Source organism: Python bivittatus, unplaced genomic scaffold (genome assembly GCF_059951505.1).
Source record: "Python bivittatus isolate LINGU-HERP-01145 unplaced genomic scaffold, Pbiv_v1 ctg000020_np1212, whole genome shotgun sequence".
NCBI classification, from domain to species: Eukaryota; Metazoa; Chordata; class Lepidosauria; order Squamata; family Pythonidae; genus Python; species Python bivittatus.
The window spans coordinates 74,144,347-74,170,252 of NW_028277030.1; the positions used below are offsets into that span (position 1 = coordinate 74,144,347).

General features: G+C 36.8%; 1 protein-coding gene and 1 long non-coding RNA gene across 3 annotated transcripts in view; one reads left to right on the top strand and one right to left on the bottom strand.

Moving 5' to 3' along the window:
* Positions 1-871: 871 nt before the first annotated feature.
* On the bottom strand, positions 872-24,387 carry LOC148217097 (uncharacterized). Its single transcript, XR_015796362.1, has 3 exons — positions 22,245-24,387; positions 11,381-11,451; positions 872-1,081 (listed from the first exon to the last, which is right to left on the bottom strand). It is a non-coding gene; the product is annotated as an uncharacterized LOC148217097 (long non-coding RNA).
* A 159-nt stretch (positions 24,388-24,546) lies between these two features.
* AIG1 (androgen induced 1) overlaps positions 24,547-25,906 on the top strand; it is a 110,701-nt gene continuing 109,341 nt past the window's right edge. The window contains exon 1 of one of the 2 annotated variants that reach the window (XM_088141640.1): positions 24,547-24,880. In XM_088141640.1, the coding sequence (XP_087997766.1) occupies positions 24,740-24,880 (141 nt within the window). In that variant the 5' untranslated portion in view covers positions 24,547-24,739. The remainder of the gene's footprint in view (positions 24,881-25,906) is intronic. The other variant, XM_088141632.1, reaches the window with a different exon arrangement.

Sequence of the window (25,906 nt, forward strand, 5' to 3'; positions counted from 1 at the left end):
TACAGTGTTAGGTAAAGTTCGGGTGCTTCACACTTAACATCCCCTGTAGCATCATTTTATACTGTTTACAGCTTTATTACATTATGTTAAAAGAGAACTAAAGTCTCCAGAAAACTTTTAAATACAGTTTTTAAAAGACATGCTGAAGAGAATGGGAAGGCTTACGTTACTTTGGAAATGTTAATTAGCTTAGCAATGAGAGGATATTTATATTATTACATTGATCACTATTTGTTTAAATAAAAAAACTAAAAAGCATCACTATGGAAATAGTTATTGTTAGCCTTTAATGAAATTATTACTCTATGCACTTTTTGTATTTAATAGTTTGGGGTCTAATTATCTAAGAGATTAATTTCCTCATTAAGAATCTGACATATTAGGGGGTCATCCTTTGAAAGATCTCTCCATTCCTAGAGAGCTATTTGGGTGTGTTGGGGCAGGCCTTCTCTCATAGTTAATTGTGGTTTTCACTTTCTCCACTGCTAGAAAATGAGTTAAGATAACATTTTTTCAGTCAACAGTTTTCATTAGCTTTTTAAAACTTCTATGCTGTTTTCAGTTCATTGTTTTCTATCTGACTTACTCACCTGCTTTGATTGTCCCACTTGTATGCAAAGAAGGGTTATAAATCAAATAAATTAAAATAACATCATCACAAATGCAATAACATATAAGGAAGTAGATTCACATCCAGACATTCTTATACTTTCTTCAATCTGCTCACAACGTTTGCTGTGTTGATTATTTATTTATTTATTTATTTTATTTAAATTCATTGAAGCCACCCAGCTCCAATGGATTCTGGGTAGCACACAATTTTTATTTTAAATTCATAAAAACTGATAAAACCTAAAACCAGACAGACAGGGTGGACTAAAATGATCTCAAAATGACACAAATCAAACATAACAAAACATTGCAAGGATGAGAGACTTCAATTAACATAAAGAAGGAAGAACAAACCCAGCACAAGAAATATTTCCGTTTGATGTGGACATTGGAAAAGCAAGTTTTGGTTGATAGGTTTGTGTATATTTCTTATATATCCATAAAATGCTGCACATTGGTCATCAGAACTCTGAAAGAAAAATACACTTATATTATTATACATTTATACACATCTGATTCATTCAAAATTGTTTCCACGTTTGATTAATTTAGGGGAGGTGATTCATTTGTTAATGATTACATCATCTGTATAATATACAGTAAAATCAGAGAAGTATGATCCCTATTACTGGAAATTACTTAATCCTGAATGGGGAGGGAGTGTGAATACAAAACAATCAAGAGAGATGGGACGGTGGGAAAGCACACCAATTTACTTCAGCACAAAACTAGTTCTAAACAGCTAAAAGGGAGACAGCTCAAAATAAAGCTAGATCCAGGTAGAAAATGGAGCCACAAAGATCTACTGGACTGGCATAGAATTCTGTTGCTGATCTGAAGGACCCTACTTAGGTTTCTTGCTGTTGGGGTGTTGGCAGGTAGTGTTCAGGATGGGAGCTACTACTCCCTGACATATCTGGAAATATTTCTTACAGATAGTCTTTCAGGGACCATTAGAATGTAATCAGAGGTATTGATTCTGTCACACCAAAAGTATCACTCCAAACCATAGAACTTTCTTCTCTTCATGGTACTGTATGCTAAAAGGCTGAGAGCAAAGAAACCATTGAGTCAACAACTAGAGTACAATGGTAAACACTTAAAGCAGCTAGCAGACTACTTATATCCCATCACACAGACTGCCCTATGGCAGTGATTGAGATAAAAATCCTTACATCTACTAGCATTTCATCTGCTCATGGTAATCAACACATCTCTTTCAAGTATTTACAGGCCTATTTCAAATAGACCCAGAGGACAGAGTATTGAAACCCTCAGAAGCCCATTATGAATAATTATATACAGATAGAATTGCTCCTGTCTATTCCAACAGCCTTCATAGTTACATCAGTCAAAGATGAATGTGTTTACAGTATGGTCTGCTCAGGCTGCACAGATAACTTTCAGTTTGTATAGCACAAGAATGTGATATTGATACTGCAGGAAGACTGGAGGCCTATCACCTGCCCAATAGTTCTTTGTCCCTTCTGTTAAAAGCAGCCAGATGTGGAGAACCACTGTAGGCTACAGAAATAGTCAATGCCTCTAGGGTACACACAGTGGTCAGCCTTTTAAAGAAGGCGTTTGTATCTTCTTTAACTTCCTAGTCTTGGATAAGGTACTAGAGCTTATCAGATTCTAGATGGTTTGGGATGGCACTGCTTATCTGGATCTATTTCAGTCTAGCTTCTAGACTCATTATAGGACTGTGACTAGTGAACCACCTATAATGGGGAATGACCAGTCAGAGGTAGTATTCCTATTTGATTCTCCAGAATTTCTCAGTGGCTGCTAATACATTCAGATAGTATCCTTTGGATTAATTAATTAATTAATTAATTAAATTTATATGCCACCCATCTCTCCCAGAGATCATCTTGCCAGAGAGAAGTTTTGAGGTAAAATGTCATGGAAGCTCTGATCTTTTCTGGAGGAGGGAGTCCATAAAATGATGTTAGACTGTTGTTTGGTGACATTTTGGGTTGTTCATCATTTTTTAAGTATCTAGGCAGGGCTACTGGACTATCTCTTCCTAGTAGATATTGCCTATTTCGTGTGTTTTTCCAAAAAGGGATGCTGAGGGTTCCCAGCATACATAAGTAAAAAGTGTGGAGGCTTGGAGTGTGATATGCCCTGTGGAAAAATACAACCCATGAGGTACATGTGCTCCCAAACTGCTAGCTTTCATAAAAGTTGCAAAGATCATGTGGTTCCAGTGAAAATTTGGTGATTAATGTTTTATTTATTTATTTATTTTATTTACTGGAATTTTTACATGATTAATTCTATTTTTATGGAATTGTGTGGATTATACAGGGATTTATTTCATATTGATATCATTATTATAAACCCTTCTCCCCAAGTGTTTAAGTTGGGTGGTATAATTAAATAAATCTGACTGGTAAGTAGTAGGCTTTTTATAGGTGACTCTAAACTTGTGACATTTATTCCCAAGAACTCTACTTGGTCCCCTATCTTGTAGCCAATCATCAGCCTCTAAAGACCTTTTTTAATATCAAGCTTTTCATTATTTAATATTATTTTTGACATCTTGTCTAACTTATGATTTTACCTGATACTCTTTTTATTTATCAATTGTTTTTAACATCTTTCATTGTTAACTGCAGTTGAAGTAGATAAATTCAAACTCTAATAAATCCCAATAAATAAATAAAGTAATACTTGAAAGTATTATTTGCAAAGAGCATAATATGGAACCTCCACAACACATCAATTTTTATGGAAAATATAGAAAGAAATTAAATGCTGGATTAATATTTTTAAATATAACTGCTTCATACTTATACAAAAATACTAAATATAAATGAGAGTTATCTAGGAAGAGAGCTACTGTATATAAAATAAAGTCTTAAGAAGACCTTAATTGGCCAGGTGGACCAAATATCCAAGCTATCTAACCTTCAGAAATTTAAAAGCAAAACCAAAATCCTGTGTGCCTTTTGAGCAATAGTTGGAAAGATTAGAGGCTTGCCAAAGAGGTAAAAAGGGAGTAGTTGATGAGGGCATCCACCTCTGGGACATTCAATTCTCACGGAGAAGGTAAGGAGTGGGGAAGAAAATATATATTTGTAAGCTAACCAGTCTTTTCTTCAGTTGTACTGATAAATAATGTAAACAACACACTCCTCAGCTTTGCTCTGTGATGCTTGTGAAAGAACTCAACATTTTTAGATTATCACAAGATTGATTAGTAAATTCATAAACTTTAAATTCAGGGTAGTGTGCTATTAATAGGAAACTATTTTGTGAAATAGAGAAACAGCATTGAATTCCGGGGCAACAATATTGAGATCAGCTGGAATAAGAGTAACATAGTATATATGTACAGTTTGATCCGTATTTTAATTTTCTTTGGCAGCACACCAACATACAAAGTTTACAGTGGCAAACATTATTATATCCTTAACTATGGGCTACCTAGATTAATTATACTATAGCTGTTTCTTTTAGGGCTGAAAGAGATGTAAGAGTAGCAGTAGGTAAAGTACGGGCATTTGCAAGTATTCTTTGCGCTCTGTTACTTTTGCATGCATTTGTTTTAATTGATTTGTATATTCTCAAATGTCACATTCCCTGCAAGTCAGTCCACTTGCAAGCAAAATTAGCATATCAGCAGTATAATTGGCTAGGGCTCGTGGTATGTTAAATCTATATTAGATGAATCAATATAGGTAGTGTATATTTCATCTGAGATTACAAAAGGATCATCACTGGGCTTCCAGCATGAGTCATGGCTGATTGAAGATGCCTCTGTGAATGAGCGGAGATGACGACTGCTGTGGAGAATGAAAGATCGGCAAGTAGAACAGTCCTTCGAATCTCTCCGGAGGAGAGAACAGGAGATCGTCCACAAGTGCTCTGAATGAGCTCCTCACAAGGAGATAGTAAAACAACAGTCTCCTGCTGGTATAAGTACCAGAAGTTGGAGGAGACAACATCTTTGCTCTCAGCAACAGTGGAGCCTTTAATAAGGACTAAGCCGGCCTAATTCACTATCTGATCACATTCAGAAATGTTCAATTTAACCACTTTATGGATAATAGAGATCTTCAAAATGGCAAGCTTAATTTGACACCTGGTGAGTTTTACCTTCTTCTTTGGATTTAAGAAATTTTAAACAGAGACCTAAGAATTTAAAATAATATACAATTGGAAAAAAAGCACAAAAAAAAAAGGATTTTGATTTAAGAAAGTTTTAAAGGATTGGGAGAACAAGGAGATTTGGAATATTGGTTATTTTTGCTGTTAGATTTGAAAAATGAGAGAGTCAGTTTGGTCTTGTGGTTAGGGCTCCAGGCTAGAAACCAGGAGACTGTGGGTTCTAGTCCCACCTTAGGCATGAAAGCCGGCTAGGTGACTTTGATCACTCTCTCTCAGCTCCTGACATCAGGCTCTGGTGACAAGCTAGTCGGTCAATTCCTGTCACAACCAAAGGATCAACATTTGGTTGATCCAAGGGAAAAAAAAGCAGACCCTGCATATGCAAGAAAAAATGGATGAAAGAAAAAAATTGAAAAGCAAGTATATAATTAAATAATATACCTGTGGAAAATGACTGAAACAGAACTAAACCCGTATTAGGAACTGAGGCTTAATGAAGGTTGCAAATGGACACTAGAGGGAACTAAAGGACCAGGCAGAAAAGAGTTAAAATAGCTAAACAGGTTATAACTTTTTCTTATTTTAAAGAGTTTTTTACATGGGCTGAAATATTTCAATGGATAAACTTTTAGAAGATGAGAAAAACTTTATAAAACTTTTACCTGACATAGACATTATAGAGTCTGAAGGCATGGAAGACAACAAAATTGAGATTACCAAAATGGGAATACAAAAGATAAATCAACAAAAGACATGGAACAGCTGAGACAAGAAATCTTGGACAATGCCTCTTTATGGGATTTACAAAGTAGGCTGGTGAAAGTTTTGAAGACTCCTTTTGAATGCCAAAGATGGATGTAAGCAAATCCTGCAATACCATTGGAATGATTTAAAGGTCAAAATTGTGAAGAGCAAAAAGAAGGAATATAAAGTTGAACTATTTGATCAGGGATAAACTATTTGTTTGATATTTCTGGTAACTCCTTTTTGCTGAACCAGGACTGAAAAGATGACAATTTCTAGATTGTGTATAGGTAAAAGTTAGGCTATGAGGAAAAGAGTGTTTTTATTTGTAACTTTAAAAGAGGGTGAAAAGTTACTATATTAGCTTATGCTCGGTATGATGAAGGTTGGAAGCCACTTCTTTACTATTGTCTTTGTTGCCTTTTTCTTTTCTCTTCTACTTTTTTCTTTTTCTTTTCTTTTCTTTTCTTTTTCTTTTTCTTTTTTCTGCACTTTCTGAACTTTTCTTTTCCTTTTTTCTCCTAGTTTAGTTTGTATTAGTTTTTTACTATATTTATTAAATAATTCAATAAAATTATTTTAAAAAAAACAAAACAAAAGGATCATTACTTTAGGAATACAGGTAGTCCTCAGGTTGCAACTACTCATTCAGCGACCATTCAAACTTGCGATGGAGCTGAATGAACCAGGACTTACAATGGTCCTCGGAATTCCGGCCATCACAGAGCCCCTGCAATCTCGTGATTGAGATTTCTGATATTCCCTGCTGGCTTCCCACAAGCAAAGTCAATGGGGAAGCCGGCAGGAAGTCGGAAGTTGGAAGTCATGGGCATGTGAGGTCCTCACTTAACAACCAGCATGGTCCTCACTTAATGACAGCAACCAGGACTGCCGGAACTGCCATTGCTAAGCAACACGGTCATGTGATGTCACACTTTACCACCATGTTGCTTAGCAATGGCAGTTTTGATCCCAACTGCCATCATAACCTAATGACTACCTGTACTTTACTCAGCACTGGTCTCATGCCTGTTTTAAGCCTTAAGCCATTTCCCCACTAGTAACTTATATCAACTACATAGTATCACCAAGCCATCTCTGAAGTGATATAAAACCTATCTTCATTCCTCTTATTTTGGGTGACTAGAGGATGCAATGACTCACTAGTAGAGAAATGATGTCCAAATGCCTGGGTGCATCTTTATAGCATGCAACAAAATTAATTTGTTCTGTACATCCATTTCTAAATGTCTTTGTTCTCTCTCTCTTTCTTTCTCTCCATCTCTCTCTCACACAAACAAAAACACTTCTGCACAGATACATTCATACACACTCTCATCTACTTGCCTGAAATACAAACTATGGCACTTCTGCTACAGGTAGGCCAATATTAGGAATTAAGCTATTTTGGAACATCTTGTATAAATATACCATACTGATGCTGAAGACATTTGTTCTTTTTCTAATTCTATTAGGATTTTATAATATGACTGAATTTCCTCAAAACAAGATGAGGAGTGAAGAAACTTAGTAAAGCAGAATTAAAATGAAGGGACATTCTACCCTGTTTGCATAGCAATGCTCTCATCAAATAATTTGTCTAGAGAATAAGTTTCTGCTTAGGAGTTTTGTATTCTTAAAGGAAGATTTATTCTGAGCAATCTATAACTAAAAATTATCCAAGTTAAGAGCTGAACTAATCTAAGCTGCATATGTTATTATTTGACATTAATATACCAGTGGTGATAATGGCATCTAACAAAATGCAAAATGGGTAAAGTTCTCAGAAAACTATAATTATGAATATTGAACCTTTAATAAGAAAATCATTTTCATCCTGAAAAAAAAAATGTTTCATTTACATAATAGATATTTTATTTGTCAGATTCTTTTTCCTCCTCTGGCTAAGTAGCACATTGAATGGAAGCCGCCAGAAAAGTGTGCCAAACCATTTGTATAAAGCGGTGTTCAATATCTGCCAAACATTAAAAGCACTCAGAATTTCTGATAAATGGATCTCTTAAGTGCCATCCATAGCTTGAATTAAACATTTGTTTTATCAAAATTAGATTATTTGATAAAGGGGAAAAATTAACTTGGTCATTTACTACTATGCTGATATTAAAAAATGCAAGAATATGGCTTCCATACGTGGAAGAAAAGTTATATAGGATAGGCACCCTGATTTAATGTTCAGTGTGGAAAGCAAGCATAAGGAACATATGGAAATAATTGGAAGCAACCTTACCTAAGCATATTTTACCATACCTTACAACCTGTATAAGATGGCATCTGTGACTGTCTTAATCAAGTTGTTATTAAGCCTCTAAAAATATTTTTTATTAGTGGCATTATAATATGAGGACCACATTGTCACATATAATTAGTTTTGGTTATATGGACAGACCAATGGATATTTATCATACCAACCAAATTAAGCACATTGACAACATTGTAAATACAAATAAGAGTGCAAGAAAGATCCTGGAAGATCTAATCCACTAGCCTTCTTCTCATAATGGACAGCCAAATATTTCCATCAAGCCAACAAACAAGGCAGTGAGTTACATTATTCCTCAATGTTTATTCTCCCAGCAGCAGCATTCAGGCCTTTATTTCTGCTGTTCTTCTGGTTATTATAAATATTTTAAAACAGAATAGTGGGCCTTGTTATAATTATTCCCCATAAAATCTGAAATGCCCCACATGCTCTTCGGTCAAATGGACATGATATCCTCCTCCCAGTACAATTCTAGTACTTTCTGGTCCTCAGCAGAATAACTAACCATAGCCAATCTTAATAGCTAAGCAGGGCTGGCCTTGGCTAGTATTAGATATGGGAGTACCTAGGAATTCTAGAGTGATTGACTAGACCAAGAAGTTTTTTAAAAAGGCACATACAAATGACCTCTGAACATTTCCAGGAAAACAACAAATGTAGCCACCAGGAGTTGAGTTTGCTTCAAGGATGTCTTTATCTTACCTAGTGCCTATTGATTGACAGGAAACAAAGAATCTTTGCGTGAATCTTCATTCAAACATTCTATTGAATGTAGATTCTTTTCATTTACTTGCAAAAGACATTCTCTGTGCCTTCCTGAAAGTCAGAGTTACATTTACTTTCAGATCCTGCCAATATCTAAATGCCACTATAACAGGCACTGATAGACTCACTGAGGATGTCCATGAACTACTTAGCAATTTAGTGATAGACAGACAGATAACTTCCAAGTAAGTGTGCTAGATCTACCATTCCAAAAACACAGTGAAGTTTCCCCCAATAAATTCCCCACAGCAAGAAAAAAGTACTAATAGAGTAGTGAGAAAACACAAGAGAATTACACACTGAAGTTATCAATTGAACCTCCATTTTAATTCCATAAATGAGTCAGAAAAATTGCACAATGAAGGTCTCATTGGAAAGCATCCTTTTGTATTATTATTATCCACATAAAAGAAGCATGTAGTGTATTTAATTAAATATGCATCTAACTGGTGTGAACAGAAAACTGGGGCTAAAAATAGGAAAATATATTGTTTTATATTTTGTACAGCATATACCTAGGCATGACGTGACAACAGCATTTGTAGCAGCATGAATATGAAATGCTATTCCATTTTTAGTGCCATTTTTAGGATCTTTATATACCAAGATTAAATAGCACAACTACTTAAATTATAAAGATGAGGATAGGATAATTTAGTCCAACTAAAATACTTTAGCCAAGGTAAACATTTATGTATCTCGTGTATGCTAATAATTTCTATGTATGTGCTGTATTTTGACAACTCTTGATAATCTAAAATTAGTTTAGCACAATTTTGCAGATAATAGGATCAGTTATCAACCATGAATTAAACTGTCAAAGCTGATCCACCCTTCCTTCCTTCCTTCCTTCCTTCCTTCCTTCCTTCCTTCCTTCCTTCCTTCCTTCCTTCCTTCCTTCCTTCCTTCCTTCCTTCCTTCCTTCCTTCCTTCCTTCCTTCCCAGCCAACTCCAAAACAGCTTTGAGCATCTTATTATCCTAGGGGAGCACTAGCTACAGATTGTGCATATGAATGATCTGGAGTGCTTCAACACGCCATACCATTTCATCTGTTCTTGATTTCATATATACTAATACAGAAATGTAGAGTGTGTTTTCCCATTGGCCCCACATGCAGGTTAGTTTCCCATACTCTGACAATGGTCTACAGAAACTATAAACTTCAAACATTTCACATCCAACTTTTCTTGTGATCCAATTTTTATCTGGGCATATGAGTTGTCCCTACATTTTCTAAGAAATACAAAGAAGAAATGTGAAAACTGCACTGCTGCTATTATTATTATTAGCAATGAAGCTGGAAAACCATAGCACTATGTGATTTCTCAGCTTTCTTCTTTTTTATCTAGGAATGAAATTAACAGCAATTATAGTGTGTGAAGCAGACATTCTTAGCACCTATATCCTGCTCCAGACAAAACTTGCCAATGCAAAGAGAATTGGTATGCTGGTGTGAATGTTTGATTCACTGTTGGGTTTAACTGGAACACTTTGTATATCATACTTAATTCTTTATATCAAAGTTCTAATCATCTTTACCTCTGAAGTGCAATGCTGCAAAAAATGAAATAAGTGATAATTTGAAAATATTCGAATTAGTTTTGTTTCTAGGACACTTTTGGGAGTTTTGAAAAGCCTAATATATGATTAGGCTTATAATATTTATAATTAGGATTATAAATACTAAGTTTTTATATGTAGTAAGTTCCTCAAATTCTTAGTTTTTTCTCTTTCCTGGTTTCTGGGGGAAACAAAGGAGATAGATAGAGAGAGAGAGAGAGAGAGAGAGACAGACAGACAGACAGACAGACAGATCTTTTCTAAGCACATACATATATACCAAAGCTACATAAAATTGGATTCAGTTGTATCTCTCTGCTGATTAAAGGTAAGAAGATAACATAAAAAACTTAAGCAGCGCCCTAGTGGATCAGACTCCTGGCCCTTCTAATCCAGCATTCTGTTCTCATAGTGGCCAACCTACTGCACAAGAAAGCCCACTGGTCTCCCAGCAAATGGCTTTTAAAGGCAGCCACACTTCTATCAAGTCTAATAGCCATTGGTTCCCATGACTTCCATGAATCAGTCCAACCCTTTTTTGAAGGCAGAGAATCAGTAGAGCCTTCTATGAGCAAAAATATTCCCTTCTTCCTACAACCTTCTGCACCATTTCTCCTGTGATTCCAGAAGATCCTTCCATCTTCTAGAGCAAAGGATTGTCATGTATATAAAAGAGGGAATAATATGAAAATAAATTTTGACTAAGCTATTATATAGTTTATTTGGTTTAGTTTAATATATTGTGTGACCCCAATCATTATATATACAAGTTTGTACAAGACAAGGCATTATGTTTATATATTTCTGTGAATATAACAAAAATGACTACCAAACCTCCGATGTGCTAACCATACACTGTGCCAAAACTTCCAGAAGACCTCATCATTTTAGTATGCATGTTGGTTGTTGATCACTCTGGAAAATTTGGCCACAGTCTCTATCCTGAGCATTTCATAATCTGGCCTCCTCTGTGTGAAATTCTGGCTCTGTATGTAGAAGAAATTAGTATTTAGCAGAATTTAGATTAGTCTGTTGCACTTAATATTGCTGTTATGCAACAAAGAAATTGGGAAGTATATGTGATAGTTTCTCCGTTTTTTTCTCACTGCATGAGAGATCCTGTCTTGAATTTTCATTCTAGCTATATCTGCTTTTTGGGAGGAAGAGTGGGAGGAAAGATAGGATAGCCATGAAAATTCATTTCTTTCTCCATATATATGAGTTCATGTGTATGTATGTGTAGATAAACATGTGAGTGTACACACACGTTTACATATATACTTTCATATACATACCCCAATTCCTTGGGAGCTTGTGATATGGAAGGTTTTCTTATAGGTCTTGCTTGTGGACATCCAAGATGTACCTAGTGGGTCAATGTAGAAGGCAAGTTATTGGTCTTGATGCTATTTGGTCTGAAGAAATATGCTTTCCTTATGTTCTTATGAAAAGGATAACAAGAAAAAGAATTCCCAGTTGTTTTGCAGTTGTCCTTCTGCTTTACAGTATTATAAATGTGGCTGCTCTTCATCTCATTCCTAATGGTACCTTGCAGCTGAGGTTAGATAATCTTTCCTAATGCATCAAATTGTTGGAACTGAATGTTTTTTGGAACTGAACCATGGATATTTGTGTTTGCTTACTTTGCTTACTTTTTTTCTATTGATGCCATCAGAAGTATTTGGTAATAAAGTCTGTCCCATTGGCTGCTCTGATTATTTAAGAATATTGTACTGGTAGGACTAAGATGATGTAGTGACTGTCAGGTTCAGCCCAAAGAACTCAATGAGACAATGCAAATACAGTTCTGTTGCGTTTATTAGCTTCCACATCAAGACAGAATCTCACTAGACTGAACCCAAGTTCCCAAGCCAGCCAGCGACAACACCGTGAATTACTTAGGGAGGTGCCAGCCTCATCTTCTTGAACTTTCCACGCTCCTGTTGGGGGCTAAGAACACACTTATCTCCCTGAGCATGGCCTTCATAAGTCCATTCCATCACAGTGACAAAGAATTTAAACTATGGAACACGAAATATATAGTGCAATTTTAGTTCTGTATATTCTTACTCATCCTCAATATCTGTTATCCTCCACTTGTAATGAAAGAAAAAGAATATTTATTTTATAAGTTGTTGGAAGGATTATAAGGCAAACATGGCAAAATAGTGTAGGAAAAATAGTTTGAAACACCTGGAGGACACCAAAGACTAGATTACATGGTCTGAAACTACATGTAAACAATGGCAGCTGGGAACTTGGTTAAGAAAAGCTTCATTTATAGGCGAGAGGAGACAATCTTTCTCTACTGACATCTCAGGCCCATCCTGCAAACAGACTAATATTTAAATTAACCATGTGCTACAGGTTAATTTACATAGTAAATTCCATAAACTTACTATGGGCTCCAACTAAATGTATGCATAAATAAAATCATTTTCCCCACTTCCAATCAAGCATTTGCTGTGGCCTTGTGATCCACAGTATTAGTATGGAGAAAGTGAAAGATTTGCAACACATGTACAAATCAGCCAAAATCTCATTCCAACTTATGTTTTAATTCAAATTAAATTCAGTTTGATTCAGATTTATTATTTCATTCAGCAATTAATATGTTTAGAAGAATTAATATGAATTGCCAATTCAAACAATTTCATTCAAACTTTCAATTTAATTCAATAAAAATCCGGGTCCATTCATGCAAAAAAGGTCTTAAATATTCAGATCTATTTGACGGCATTTGCTTCAATTTGACATTATTGTAGTGTTCAAATATTTTGAGTCTATGCACAGTCCTGTCATGTAAAACAAGATATAATGCAAGAAAATAGCCTCCTGTGAGGAATTTTTAGGCAATTGTAAAGAAAGCCTATTTCCAGAATATTGCCCTCTGTTCTATTTCTCACACACAGTATTGAGTTTTGAGGGTTTTTTGTATTCATTGAAGTACTGGGTGTTGGGTTGAATTCTTCCTTCAGCCCCTCCTTCTCTTCTCATTTCAATCCTCCTCATCCTTTGATTCACCAAAATCACTCTCTGGTATGCAAAAGTTGTCATTTCTCTTTATTAAAATTGGCATTCAGAGCACTGAGTTTATGATGGAAGGTACTGTAGTCACCATCATTCAGCAGAACAGATTACACAGGATTCTTGTGGGGGAAAAAACTGCTGCTTTGCACTCAGTATAAATGCTTAATGTACCCAATAATTAAGAATGCCCCCCAAAAGTTGAAATTGCCTTTAAAAATTAATTGCTACATATGTTATAGCATAAACAATAATGTTTATGCTTATATCCTGCTCTTCCTAAGCCAGCTCCTCTCACTCAATCGCTTCTCACCTTTCTATCTACTGAGCTTCCAAAGTGCTGTAGTATGAGGTGTCATTTAGCCAACAGGCAAGTCTTCAAATATATTTATTTATTTAGGGAAGTCATAGTGCGCAAGAATCCTAACAAGGTTAAAAGTGACATAGTCACCCTGATGTGGAGACAACATAACAAGGAGGTTGGGATTCAAAAGGGCAGCAAAATGCAAGCTATTATAAAAACTGTTTGTCTTTGATCAGAATAATTTATTTTAACACTGATCACTGAGTTCCTAATTGTGATAAATCAGCCACATAAATCACGATGCCAGAGCTTGAAAAATATGCCAACATTAAGCACTTTTTTCCTGATCTGCATCTCCTTCTGAGTCATCATAGAAGAGCTTTGTTTTGCTGGCAAGTTTGTGTGCTTATAAAAATTAAGCAAACTCCAAATGAACAGAAAATCTCACTCACTCTTGTAAAGTGAAATAATAAGTGAAAGAGACAGGTGGCTTAAGCACTAAAACTAGACAGAGGGTTATGTGTCTGAGAGAATCAATGTGCTACACCATCAGTAAATAGCATCATAGTTTTTATTCATTCTTTGTCATCCAAGGAAATACCTGTACCATCCAAGCTGCATAGAGGAAAAGCGGTCATTAAAAAAAGAGAGATCTGACCCTAAACTCATTTAAATAATTATTGTAGCTCTCTCAGTCTGGCATATACATTCTGTCTGGGAAAAAATCCACTTATAGCCTAATGTGAATGTCAATAAATACTTTCCTATGAAAATTAAACTATCACACTTTATTATTCACAGTGTAGTAAACGAATCCCCTGTTCACTGAGGCAGGGCAGGACAAACCCTTCCTTCCCACTACATTCAGCTGAACAGCTAATATACAATCCCAAGCTAAAGCAGTCAGGCAGAAAAGTTCCTATTGAGTACAAAATCCAAGCCTCAAAAAAACCTTAGTTTTGAGATAAAGGAGAGAGAGAAAGCTAGGGTATGTGAAGGAAAGCAAATCACCTGGGAAGGGAAAGGAAGAAGGAGACTGATGGAAAATTTAAGCAAGATGAAGATTAGAAATAGCCACATGATCGTGGTGAGCTAGTTTCCAACAGAAACAGAGAACTAAGCAATGCTTGGACAAGAGGAACCATGGGACATTTCTAGGACTACATGTGAAGAAGAGTGTGACTTGGAGCCAAGAAAATCTTCAGGTAGCAAGAAATAAGCCCTGCTCTAGGCAGGGAGGAGAATAAAGCTGAATAAAGCTGAAGTCTGTAGGAAGAGCAAAGCTAAGTATCTCTGGGCTGGAGATGAGAGATTGTATCAAACTGTGACCTAGAAATCTCTAAGGAATCAACAAGAGCTAAGAGGAAGTACTCCTAAAACTTCGACTGAAGGTTGCAATCTATGAGAGTGCGATGGATTGTGAATTTCACTCAGGGAAAAGGGAGAGAATGCCAAACCATTACGGAAAAGATACCTGAGTCCTGCAAAGCAGAAAGCATGAGAAAGACATTTGAAAGAACTCTGTCTTGATTGTGTCAGGTATAAGTTGAAGTAAAAAGGGGCCTTGACAGGCTTTCAATGTTCTATTACGCTACCCTAACCACGTTAACATTCCAAGACTTCTAAGAATCCTCTTTTCTGACCTTGCCTGTCTTGAAGGGTTGACGTAGCTGCAAATGTGAGCTGAGGGAAAACCACTCCTCTTAGAGATAAGGTAAAGGTTTAGGTCAGAATCTAACTTCAGATTACTTTGTTTTCTGGTATGCTAATCTGCTTTACGGATCTAATATTTGGAAAGTATCCATTAATTGTCTCAAGGATTTTGCCTCTGATTCTTGTACCAGAAGTTTATTGTCTTTATGCAATCTCCATTCTTACATGTTTATTCCATCTAGGCTACTTGAACCTCGGGTTCTGCCTTCCTGGATCTGTATCCAGTCTTCCCATAGCATTCTATGAGAGATTAATGTTTGAGTCACTGTTTGGGCACTTGGCTAGGCAAATTAGAAGACAATTTCCTTTTTTCTTTTGCCTATTTTTAATAAAATCGATTTTTAAATCATAAGATGAATAGTTTTCTTTTCATCTCCTCAAAAGGAGACAGACATGTTGTTCTCTGGCTATATACCTCAGAGCCACTAAGACCACAAGGTGACACTATACAGTTCATTTCCTATCATTGTTGTTATTGTTACTGTTATTACCATCATCATTATTGCTATTATGGCCAGTTTACAGGTGAGCATGTTGCTCAGGCTCTGAAAGTCCTATCTTTTTTACAAGGTAGCATTTAGGAGGAAGAGCCTGATCCAGATGATTCCTTCCTGCAGGAAGATAGTGACAGTGGAAGTATTACATAATCCATACCAGAAATTGTACCATAGATTGGGGCAGGAGGGAGGTGGAGTGGAAGACCCCTCCTATCACCCGCCAGTATTGCATCCTTCCTCCAATGGTCCACAATACAGAACTATTCTGTTAGCATTCCGGAAATAATGCAATGATGTCCAAGAATTAAATTTTGAAGGTAGGGAGGAAAGAAGGAAGGAAGGTTCAGAATGACTATATGACTGCATTTCCTTCCTTTTTCAGCAGAGGTAGTGTTTTTAAACTTAGTTTTGAGGTGAGAATATATACTGCAAATTACGACAATGATTCTGACAATATGAAATGAAATGGGAACAAAGAGATTCCTATTCTTGTTTTCCATAAGCCATTTATGCTATTCCTCGCTGCACATTAAATTAGGACGCTTAATGTTTAGGTTCTTACAGCTTCAAGGTCTGTGAAATCAACCACCTCTTTATCTTGCCTTCTCAATGAAATCTTTCCATATTTCAGTTTCCAACATGCTTTGTTCTATTTCTGCTTTGGCTCAAAGGTGCCTACTTCTGCTGGAGCCTGGGTAAGAATGGAGGAAAGGAAGACACAGTAGAACTCAGCTAGAAAGAAATAACTGGGTTACATTATAATCTGCAGCAGCACTTCAGATGTCAATGCACATTGTTCAGAGAGAACACATTGTACAGATAGCTTCACTTCATACTCTAAAGTGCATTTATATCCAGTTCTAATTTGCATTACTTTGGTTGGATGTCTTACAGTATTTAATTTTCAAAATAGTTGGAAAAAATGCTGTGTACAACACCTCCTTGCTAGTTCCACTTACTAAAAGATAACCTATTATTGCAGAAGCCTGTAGGAAATCCAGAAATTGATGCAACATGAGTATTCATATGAAACTGGTAGTTTTAGGATGGATTTGTGAAGTTTTAATCAAAGAGAGAAACTAATATTTCTCTTAAAGCAATTCAGGGGATTAAACAGGTTCAGGAGATTTAACACCAGTTATTTCCAGAACTTGGTATCCACTTTACTTTTTTAAAACATTTTTTATTTCAATGTACATAGGGATAATGCAATGTTATTTAATCATTTAAAGATTTATAGATTGTGTTTTGGCCATAATGCACTATGAACAAATATTAAAACAAACTAAACAGCATCTGCCTATTAGCTGAGGTAGCTGCCTGAATCCTGAGAGAATTTTGCACTGACTGTAATTTCCGTAAGACCTACTCTCAGTGGGGAAGAAATATCCTCTTACTATAATGTCTGCAGATACCTCCATATGCCAGAATTTTGCCTGGTATCTGAGCACACATTGAATTCTGTATTACACTGGGTTTATTTATTGGAGCAGTTAATTATTTTACAGTGCAAGCACACAAGGAATAAAATGCATAGTTCTGTTCTCTGCAGAAAAGGGCAATCAAAATGACTGGGAGACTAGAAGAGCTTTCTAATGAGGAAAGGGTATAACATTACAGATTTTGTCACCTGGAAAGACAGGAGATAAGGGAAGATGTAACATTAGAATATAAAATCATACATGTCAAGGAAAATCAGATATAGAAACTTTTCTTTTTTCCTCTCGCATGTGATTAGAATTTGTGGCCAGTTACTGACACTGAATGCAAAAAGATTCAGGATTGATAAAAGGAAATTTGCCTTTTTTTAAAATAGAATACATACAGTAGTTATACTGCTGAAATTGTGGCCATGAGATGCAGAGGTAGCTATGTTTTAAAAAAAAAAAAAAAACACTAGCCAAATTCATGGATATTTCTATCAGTGGCTATACACTATGTCCAGAGACAATATGCCAGAGCATCAGTGTAAGAAGACTGTTACCCTCATATCCTGCTTATGAGGGTTCGTGAAGCATCTATTTGGCCTCTGGGTGACACAGAATGCAGGAACAAATAGGCCTTGGAGTTACACGGCAGGGATCTTCTTCTCTTCTCTGTACAATATGGCAAATATTCAACCTTAAGGGTTTGTTCTTGTTTTTTTCAGGTAGGTTCATGTTCTTTGAATAAAATGATATAATCATTTTGGCTGCTTTCCATCAGAAATATCAAACTGAGATGGGATATCTACTGAAGCGTTGCCAAAATAAAAGATTTGCATATGCATAAAGCATCAAGTAGGTACTATAATAAATACAGAAATGCAATTAATATTACCAAATAAGCTGTGCCGTCCCGCAGTCTACAGTGTGTGGACTAATAGGTCATAGCTGCCAACTATTCTGTTTTGGCCAGGGTCATCCTACCCAAAATGAGCCTTGGTTTCTACAGTGGAGAAGAAAAAACCAAAGATGAAATGTTACTTCCAGCCTATCACAACCATCATACTGGTACTGTATATCCTGTTTGGCCACTGTATAAGTCAGTTCTTGCTGGGTTTTGTGAACTCACTTTCTCCAACTTTATGAAACATAAGACAGCTCCCTTTCTGCTTCAGGATGGGAGTCTTCAGGGGAGAAAAAGATGGGAGTAGCCACTATCTGCTGCTAACTACAGTACAATCTAGATTTGGGTGGCTGAGATGAAGTGCTGCCTCCAGTCAAGGATCATTATAATTAGAACAGTATTTTATTTCCAAAACTACCTTAATGTTGCAGGCAAAGGTGTTTCCTATTTATAACAGTATTTTATTTCCAAGATTTGCCTCAAAGCTGACATTAAGCTCTTTTCTTATTCAAAATAGTATTGTATTTTATAAATCTGCTTCAAGCCAGGGTATTTCCTATCCTGAATGGTAATTTATTATTATTTTTTAAAATTGCCGTGGGGCTGAAATAAAGCACTTATCCTTTTAAAAACAATACTTTATTTCAAAATCTTATTGCAGCATTATGCCTATCCAGAAATCATAATGACAATTCTCTCTCTTAAAAAAAATTCTATAAAGGGCAAAGGATTTAGAAAGCTGTCTGAAAAAAGAAATTCATATCCTCTTTTGTAAAATGTACCTCAGACATCTTAGTGTACCATAATAAAATTTATGAAATAAAAGGATGTATGTGAAGTATAGAACAAATACAAAAAGTCAGATGAACTTAAAATCCTCCCAGCACTGTCGAACAATTGGTTCAATCCACGTAATACAGTGACAAAAAAGTGAACAAACTTTTTCAGTTTGTTTTTTAATGGCAGGAAATAAAGTTTCTGAAAACCAGGACACAGAATCTCTTGGAAGCATTTTCGGGGGAAGACTGCTCTCCCAAGGACAAGGACTGCATTAGCTCAATTACTAATGTTTTATTTGGATCTGTCCCTTTAGGGTTTGAGACATAGAATGCATGCTGGGGAGGGGGAGGGGGAAGCCAATATATAAAAATCGAGCACATTCTTTCTTCTGACCATGAAAGATTGGCACATAACTGATGATAAACTTTAAGGCCTTGCTGTTTCTTCTTCCAGTTCTTTAACATAGATTTCTTAAAATACAGGACTGTCGTTATATAGAGGACATATATGGCTGCATAAGGCTGGAGACCTGTGGTGAGTTATCAGTGATGTGATATCATGATCCAGATTTGGAATACAAAAGGTCAAGGTTTTTAGGTACAGAATAAAATCCATTCCACTGGTGCATTTCTATTTCTAAAGCTCCTAGATTGACCAGATCAGATGGAATACCTTGCTTTTTCTCTAGGAACTTGAAGCAGCACTCTCTCTTCCCATTTTTTCCCCCAATTTTTCCCAATTTTTTCCCTATGAGATATGTTGGGCTTGGAATGAGTAGAGGCATGGGCACCTGCCCAGGAAGGCAAAGGGGGCAAATGTTAATACATTCATGTTGGTGTCATGCAAAACTGTGACTTATGTACTTGCATCAGACAAAGCTGTACAAGGAAAAATGGCAGAATTTCTTGGTTATGTCACTGCATGTGTATGGTCATTTTGGCATTAATACAATTTGCTGTAAATTGTCTAGGGGTAGACCTAACTGTAAATTGTCCAGGGTTAGATCTGATCTTCTCAGTCCTGGTGAAACATCTTAACTATTATACTGGCTGCCAACCTAAAATCTAAACGTAACCAAGGAGCTTGAAACCTTGAAACATTTATTAATAACTTTAAATTTATTTTATTTTTAGTGTCTACTGGGTAAATAACAATGTTTAATCTGGCACCATAACATTCATTATATTGGCATTAGGAATTCTTTCTATAGGAGGGCATTACAAAATTGAGGGACTCTTACTGACACAGCTCACTCTTTTCTAGGTGAACATCTCTTAAAGCAGAAATAGTTTGCCTCTGGCAAACTTAATGCACAAAGAGGTTGATATGGGAGAGATACACCTTCCAATTTTCAACCCACTCACCCACCTACCCCCGCCAGCCATTTAAGGCTTTTAATGTAAGGATTGTGACTTTAACATGTTATAAAGGCAGCTAATGATAAACCATCTTTGGGAAGCTAAAGCTGCATTTAACACTTTTAGGTGGGCCCACACCACACCTGTAGGTAGAACTGGATTTTGCAGGTTCTTGCTTTTTTTTTTTTTTAACTGTGATGTGGCAATTCAAAGAACTATCTTGGAATTTTAGTCTGTTTTACACCTTCGAATGGTGGGAAACTGGGCCTTTATTTTTTAGCAGTTATGGCCAAATGGGCTTTACAGGCTATCAAAAGAATACTTATCTCTGGTCTAGATAAATCAGCCAGTTTTAAACACTCAATTCTGAATTTGAACTATTTTTTAAGGGCAGCACACATATCAAGTAATAATCAACCTGGATATTACAGCATAGGAATCAATGTAGCCAGCCTATCTCTTTCTAGGAAATCTGATTAACTAGATAAAGCAAATAAAAGCTGCTATGAGTCACTGAAGCCAATGTTAAATTTTACAGCACACCCAGTAGCAGGCTGCATCACTGTTCCTTCAGGAGGAGTGCAAAGGCAACCAGAATAGTTTATAAATAGATATGTCTTATTTATCCCACCATGAAAATAATATTGAAAGTTAGTTTCAAGCGATGCTGTGGTATCTTACTTGAAATCCCATGATAATGTTAGCAGCTTCATAGATACTATACAGAAGAGTACCAGAGATAAGATAGAGCTTACTGTAATGGTTGTAAGGGTTGAAGCCAGTGAGGCAGAGAAAGGCATTTTGCAAACAAGAAACAGCAGAAAACTTTGAGCCTGGGATACAAGTAGTCACATGGCTATTGACTTAAAAAGGTAGGAGGAAGAGACCTGGATTCATACCTATATGAATATTGTACTGGTCTAATTGACTGTAATAAAGGTAATAATAATATATGAAGGGCATTCCTAGATGATATTAGATGGAATACTTTTTAAAGTATAGCTTCCTAATTTTTTGCAGGAAATCTACTTATCTAATATTGAGTTTGTTAGGGAATGTGAAACAGGGGGAAGGTCTAATGGCTGTGCCTGGTACAAAGCCTACCGACTCTTAGTATTTTGTTGTTGTTGTTGTGGAGGAATCCTTGGTTATCAAAGCAGTTAGGGCTTTCTGCTTCCATTATCTTTTCACACCTATCAAATCAATCTTTTGATATGGCTACCCATGAGCTCTTGACACTTCCTAGCTATCCTATGGTTTTCAAAACTCTTCTTGTGGTCAGTGACCAACAGTCTGTAATTGTACTGTGAAATCCATTATGTTTTTAAATACTATTCCCACCTTCTCTTAAGGACTTGCTAGGGCTTCTGAATATAAGTTTCTCCTAACATTCTTCCCACACTTACCTCTGGGTCCCAAATTTCTCATCACCAGACATTAATCACACTCATACAAAAAGGCTCAAATCTTGCTTAAACATTAAGTTACAGAAAGGTCTGGCATGACTCACAGTGTCAGGATTTTCTTCTGAAAGCAGGACTTAATACATAGTTCCTTAAGATTAATTCTCATGCTTGATACTTCACACAGTCTCCAAGCAAAAGAAAGTCTGTTATCAATACTCTGTTGAAATGATGGGCCTCCCAATTCTTGATAGTCAAATACAAGAAGTTTATGCCTTTAAACTTTATGAATAGAGATGGATTTTTCCCATCAAAAATAATGTACTGAGATGTCCTTTATAAATATAAATGTTGTCACTTAAACTGAAGTATAAAGATCCATTAATATATGCCTAGTAAAATAGAGAAATAAAATTTCTGGAAATTTTTAGTCAGAGAAATTGAGGAAGGTAAAAAGAAAAAGAAAATTACTTTAAACAAAAATCAACATATTTCCTTAGCATTCTTTTTTGATCAAAAGGTATTTGTTACTCTGGAAACATAACATGTGCAGTGTATAACTGTTGTTAATAAGGCCATCATGTTCTGTATATTACATTTAAACATGTGGTTGATTCATACACAAAAGTATTGAGGTGGCTCATTTCCCATAAAATATCAGAATAAGTATTAAATACAACATATGGGTTTAATAAGAATTAAATAAAGCAGATTGACTCTCAGTAAAATATTGAATTTAGAACTCTTACCATTCTATAAAGAAGTATACTTTTAAAAAAATCCTTTGTGCTATTCTGTCCATTTGTGGCTCTCAAGAAGAGACTGACAGGGCCAGAAGTTTCTTAGATGGTCTCTGTTGTCTTGTGCAAACAGGACAATCCCCTTTTTCTTTCTAATTTAATCTCCACAGAAATAATGGACTGCTGCCCATTCCACTGTATTCCTTATAGTTTGAGGATTTGTCAGAAAAGTGGGACAGCAAGACAGGATTCGCCAACCTCTTCAAAAATGAGAATGTTTACAAATATAGAAGACATTGAATCCGTATTTGTCATGTGAAATAGCAGCATTCTCTGAAGGCAGAAATGCTCTTGCAAATACTACTTGTCTTCAGGATAAGAATTGTAATGAAATAATGTTTATGTTGCATAATTATTTATTGTTGTCCTTTTCATTCCCTGTGACAATCTGTGGAATCAAAAATTGGACTTTGAAGAAGCAGGATAGAAAGAGCTTTTATGCTTTTGAAATTTAGTGTTGAAGACTCCTAAGAACATCATGGATAGCCAAGAAAATAAACAAAGATGTCACAGAACAAATTAAACCAGAGTTCACACCTGAAACAGGTTCAGTTTATCATATTTTGGTCACATTATGTGAAGGACTAGCTTTCTTATGAAGTCTGTAATGTTTGGAAGCGTAGAAGGAAAGAGAAGAGGATGATTAGCAGCAAAGTAGATGGACTTAATTACAGCAGCGATGCTTGCACTGCTAGAAGACCCAAAAAGCCAGGTTGGTAATCAGATTATCCTGGAGAAGGCCTATCTATGTGGTCACTAAGACTCAATACCAACCCGATGGTACATAATCAGTCACTCAACTTCTCAGCAGTGAAGAAATTCAGGGATACCAGAGATTACCAGGGTTCTGTTGGGCAGGTTATTCAGAGAATAATTCACAGCAAGAAAGTGCAAAATGTGATGAACACAGGTGGCAGTGTCAGCATCAAAGGAAATTTTGAGCTGGTTTATATCCCATTACCTGATGTTTTAGTTTTTAGTATGCTTTGTGGAAAACAAGGGTCAGGAAAAAAGTTAAATATATGATACCAGATCTCCTTTGAATGTTGAAGACTGAAATTCAGATGAAACTGGGTGCTTAAAAAAATACCACATTTTATATAAATATATCAATTGTCGACTGGATTTTAGCAGGACCAGGATCTCTCAACTGGCTATCACTTTGGAGGTAAGGGTGGGACTTTTTTGTTCCTCATCAGGACAGCATTAGCAGAATAATTTTAAAAGCTCTTGAAAGATTAGCACTAAGTCTTCTCGCAAAAGAAGCTGGGTTTCAAGATATACGTGCATTAGAATAACCCCAAGTTAGTAATAACCTAAGGAAAGGACTCAGGAGAAGGCGACGCTCAGAATGTTTCCCAACTCCAGCAATCGGCATCACCCCACAGCCTGGAGGTTCTCAGGGTTGGAACCAAACTCGGAAGTCTGTATGACCCCCTTGATTGTAGACAGTTACTGTAGAGTTTGGGGACCACAATCCATGGATCTGAAGACAAAGCTTCCTCATTGTTTGACTAGTGCAACACGAACTTAAACTTGAGATGGAAATAAGTGCCCCCTCCCTATGAAAAATCAGAGAAAAAAAACCAGAATTGTAGCCGAGCTGTAAATGGACAACAACGTCATTTCTCAGGAAAAAGAAAAGCAAAAGATGTTTTTGCAATTGATAATACCGTGTAAAATAGTTATGTGGGTGTGCGTGCGTGCGTTTAACTTTTAAATAAAACAAACGAAAACTGCTCTGCCGCATTCAGCGGCTCCCTTCAGGCTGAGGGCATCAGCCCCGTAAGCTGGCGAAGAAGTTGTGGTTTATTTCCCAATTTATCTGAAAGGCTGGTGGAGGCCGAGCTGGAGACGTAGCCCCCAATTCGATGCAGGACACCGTTCAAATTGCAGCAAAAGTCCTTTAATAGAATGGCATAGTCCTTCAAAATTCAATTCTCCGAAGCTCCTGCTATGCTCCATGGGCTGGCATTCAGACCCGAGGCGCTTTTTGAAAACTTCCAAAGTATATTTGCACGGGAGTGATGGAAACTCTGAACACCTCCCTTCACCTTACTGCAATTTCTATTGTTGTCTGGAGGAGGAGGAGCAGGAGGAGGCTCCTTGGTGCCCCGGTTGAGTCGACTTCCGTGTTTTCTATGGGCAATTCTCTCTTGGGGAACATTAAACATGGCGTGCAAAATCACCCCGGAAGTTGGGTAGTGTGGGTGGGTCTAAATGCCAGAAATCTAGGCCTTGGCTCACATTGCCTTCAGCCCCGTGGAGAACGCTGAGCGGCGGCGCCCGACGCGCGCGGCCCTTTTCGCGCGCCGATTCCCCGGCTTGGCGCGCGCGGGATGCCGGACGCGCGCATCTTCAGCCACAAACTAAGCGCGCGCCCGTTGCTTCTTAACCGCCGGGTTCGTTCGGCGCTCAGGCCTTAATTAGGAAGAGGACACAACATGGCGCTCGTACCCGGACAGGTGTTGCGGGTCGCCATCCTCCTCTCTTATTTTTCCATCCTGTGCAATTACAAGGCCGTTGACATGCCAGCGCACCAGACCTATGGAGGCAGCTGGAAATTTCTGACGTTCATTAACCTGGTAAGTCCCCTTGCCCCGCCACGGCCTCCCCCTCGGAATGTGAGGATGAGCTCCCATCTCCTGGGCAAGGAGAGTGACTGCCCTCCCCCGGCAAATCTGGCAGGCAGCCACTCCGACGCAAGCTCCTTGGGTCTCCAAGTTCGTTGCCTGCCTCATTTCGCAGTCAGGCGGCGCTGGCCCGGGGACGAGGCCTCCTTTGCTCGAGGGGCAGTGCTTAAGGGGATGCCAGAAGGGGAGGTGCTGTGAAGGAAGACGTTTTTCATTCGCACTATCGGAAAGAAAGAGAGAGAGGAAAAGAAAAGGAAAAGAAAAGAAGACACTGTAGTCGCAACTCTGTCGTCTGAAGATGTCTTTTTGTTAACTCTTCAAATGAATATTGCTGGGGAAGAGAAAGAAATATATTAGAATTATTGGCTCCCCCACATTTAGAAATAGCGAAACAAGGCACTCTTCCAAAAATTATATCTGTATAAGGGAAAAGAGAATTATAGATAGCAGCAGAGTGGATAACAACCCTAACTAATGACATTATTGTACATGATATTCTTCCACCCTTACCAAAAAGCAGTTTATCAATTCAAAAAGGTTGGCTGGTTTCTTTAATAATATTTTATTAAAATTTTAAAGTTACAAAGTTAAAAGTTAGAAATGAAAAAGAAAATTGAAAATACAAATTATAAAAAAAAGGAAAAGAAAAATGAGATAAAGTAAAAGAAAAAGAAAAAAGATATGAAAAATAGATAACTTCCAATCTATCTCTGGTCTTAGGAATAATAAGACTATCATAAGTGCTAGTTTTTAATACATTAAATAGGAATAATTCTTTGTCAAAACATATCCCATTACATTTATAATCTAGTCTTCAAATCCCCATGTTAGCTTCACCCCACCTGCATTTTGCAAATAGTCCATCAATGGTTTCCATTCTTTAAGGTAATAGTTATTTGAGTTTTCTTTTAATAAGCAAGTCAGTTTATCATTTTCTGCCATTTCCATCAGTTTTAACAACCATTCTTGTATTGTTGG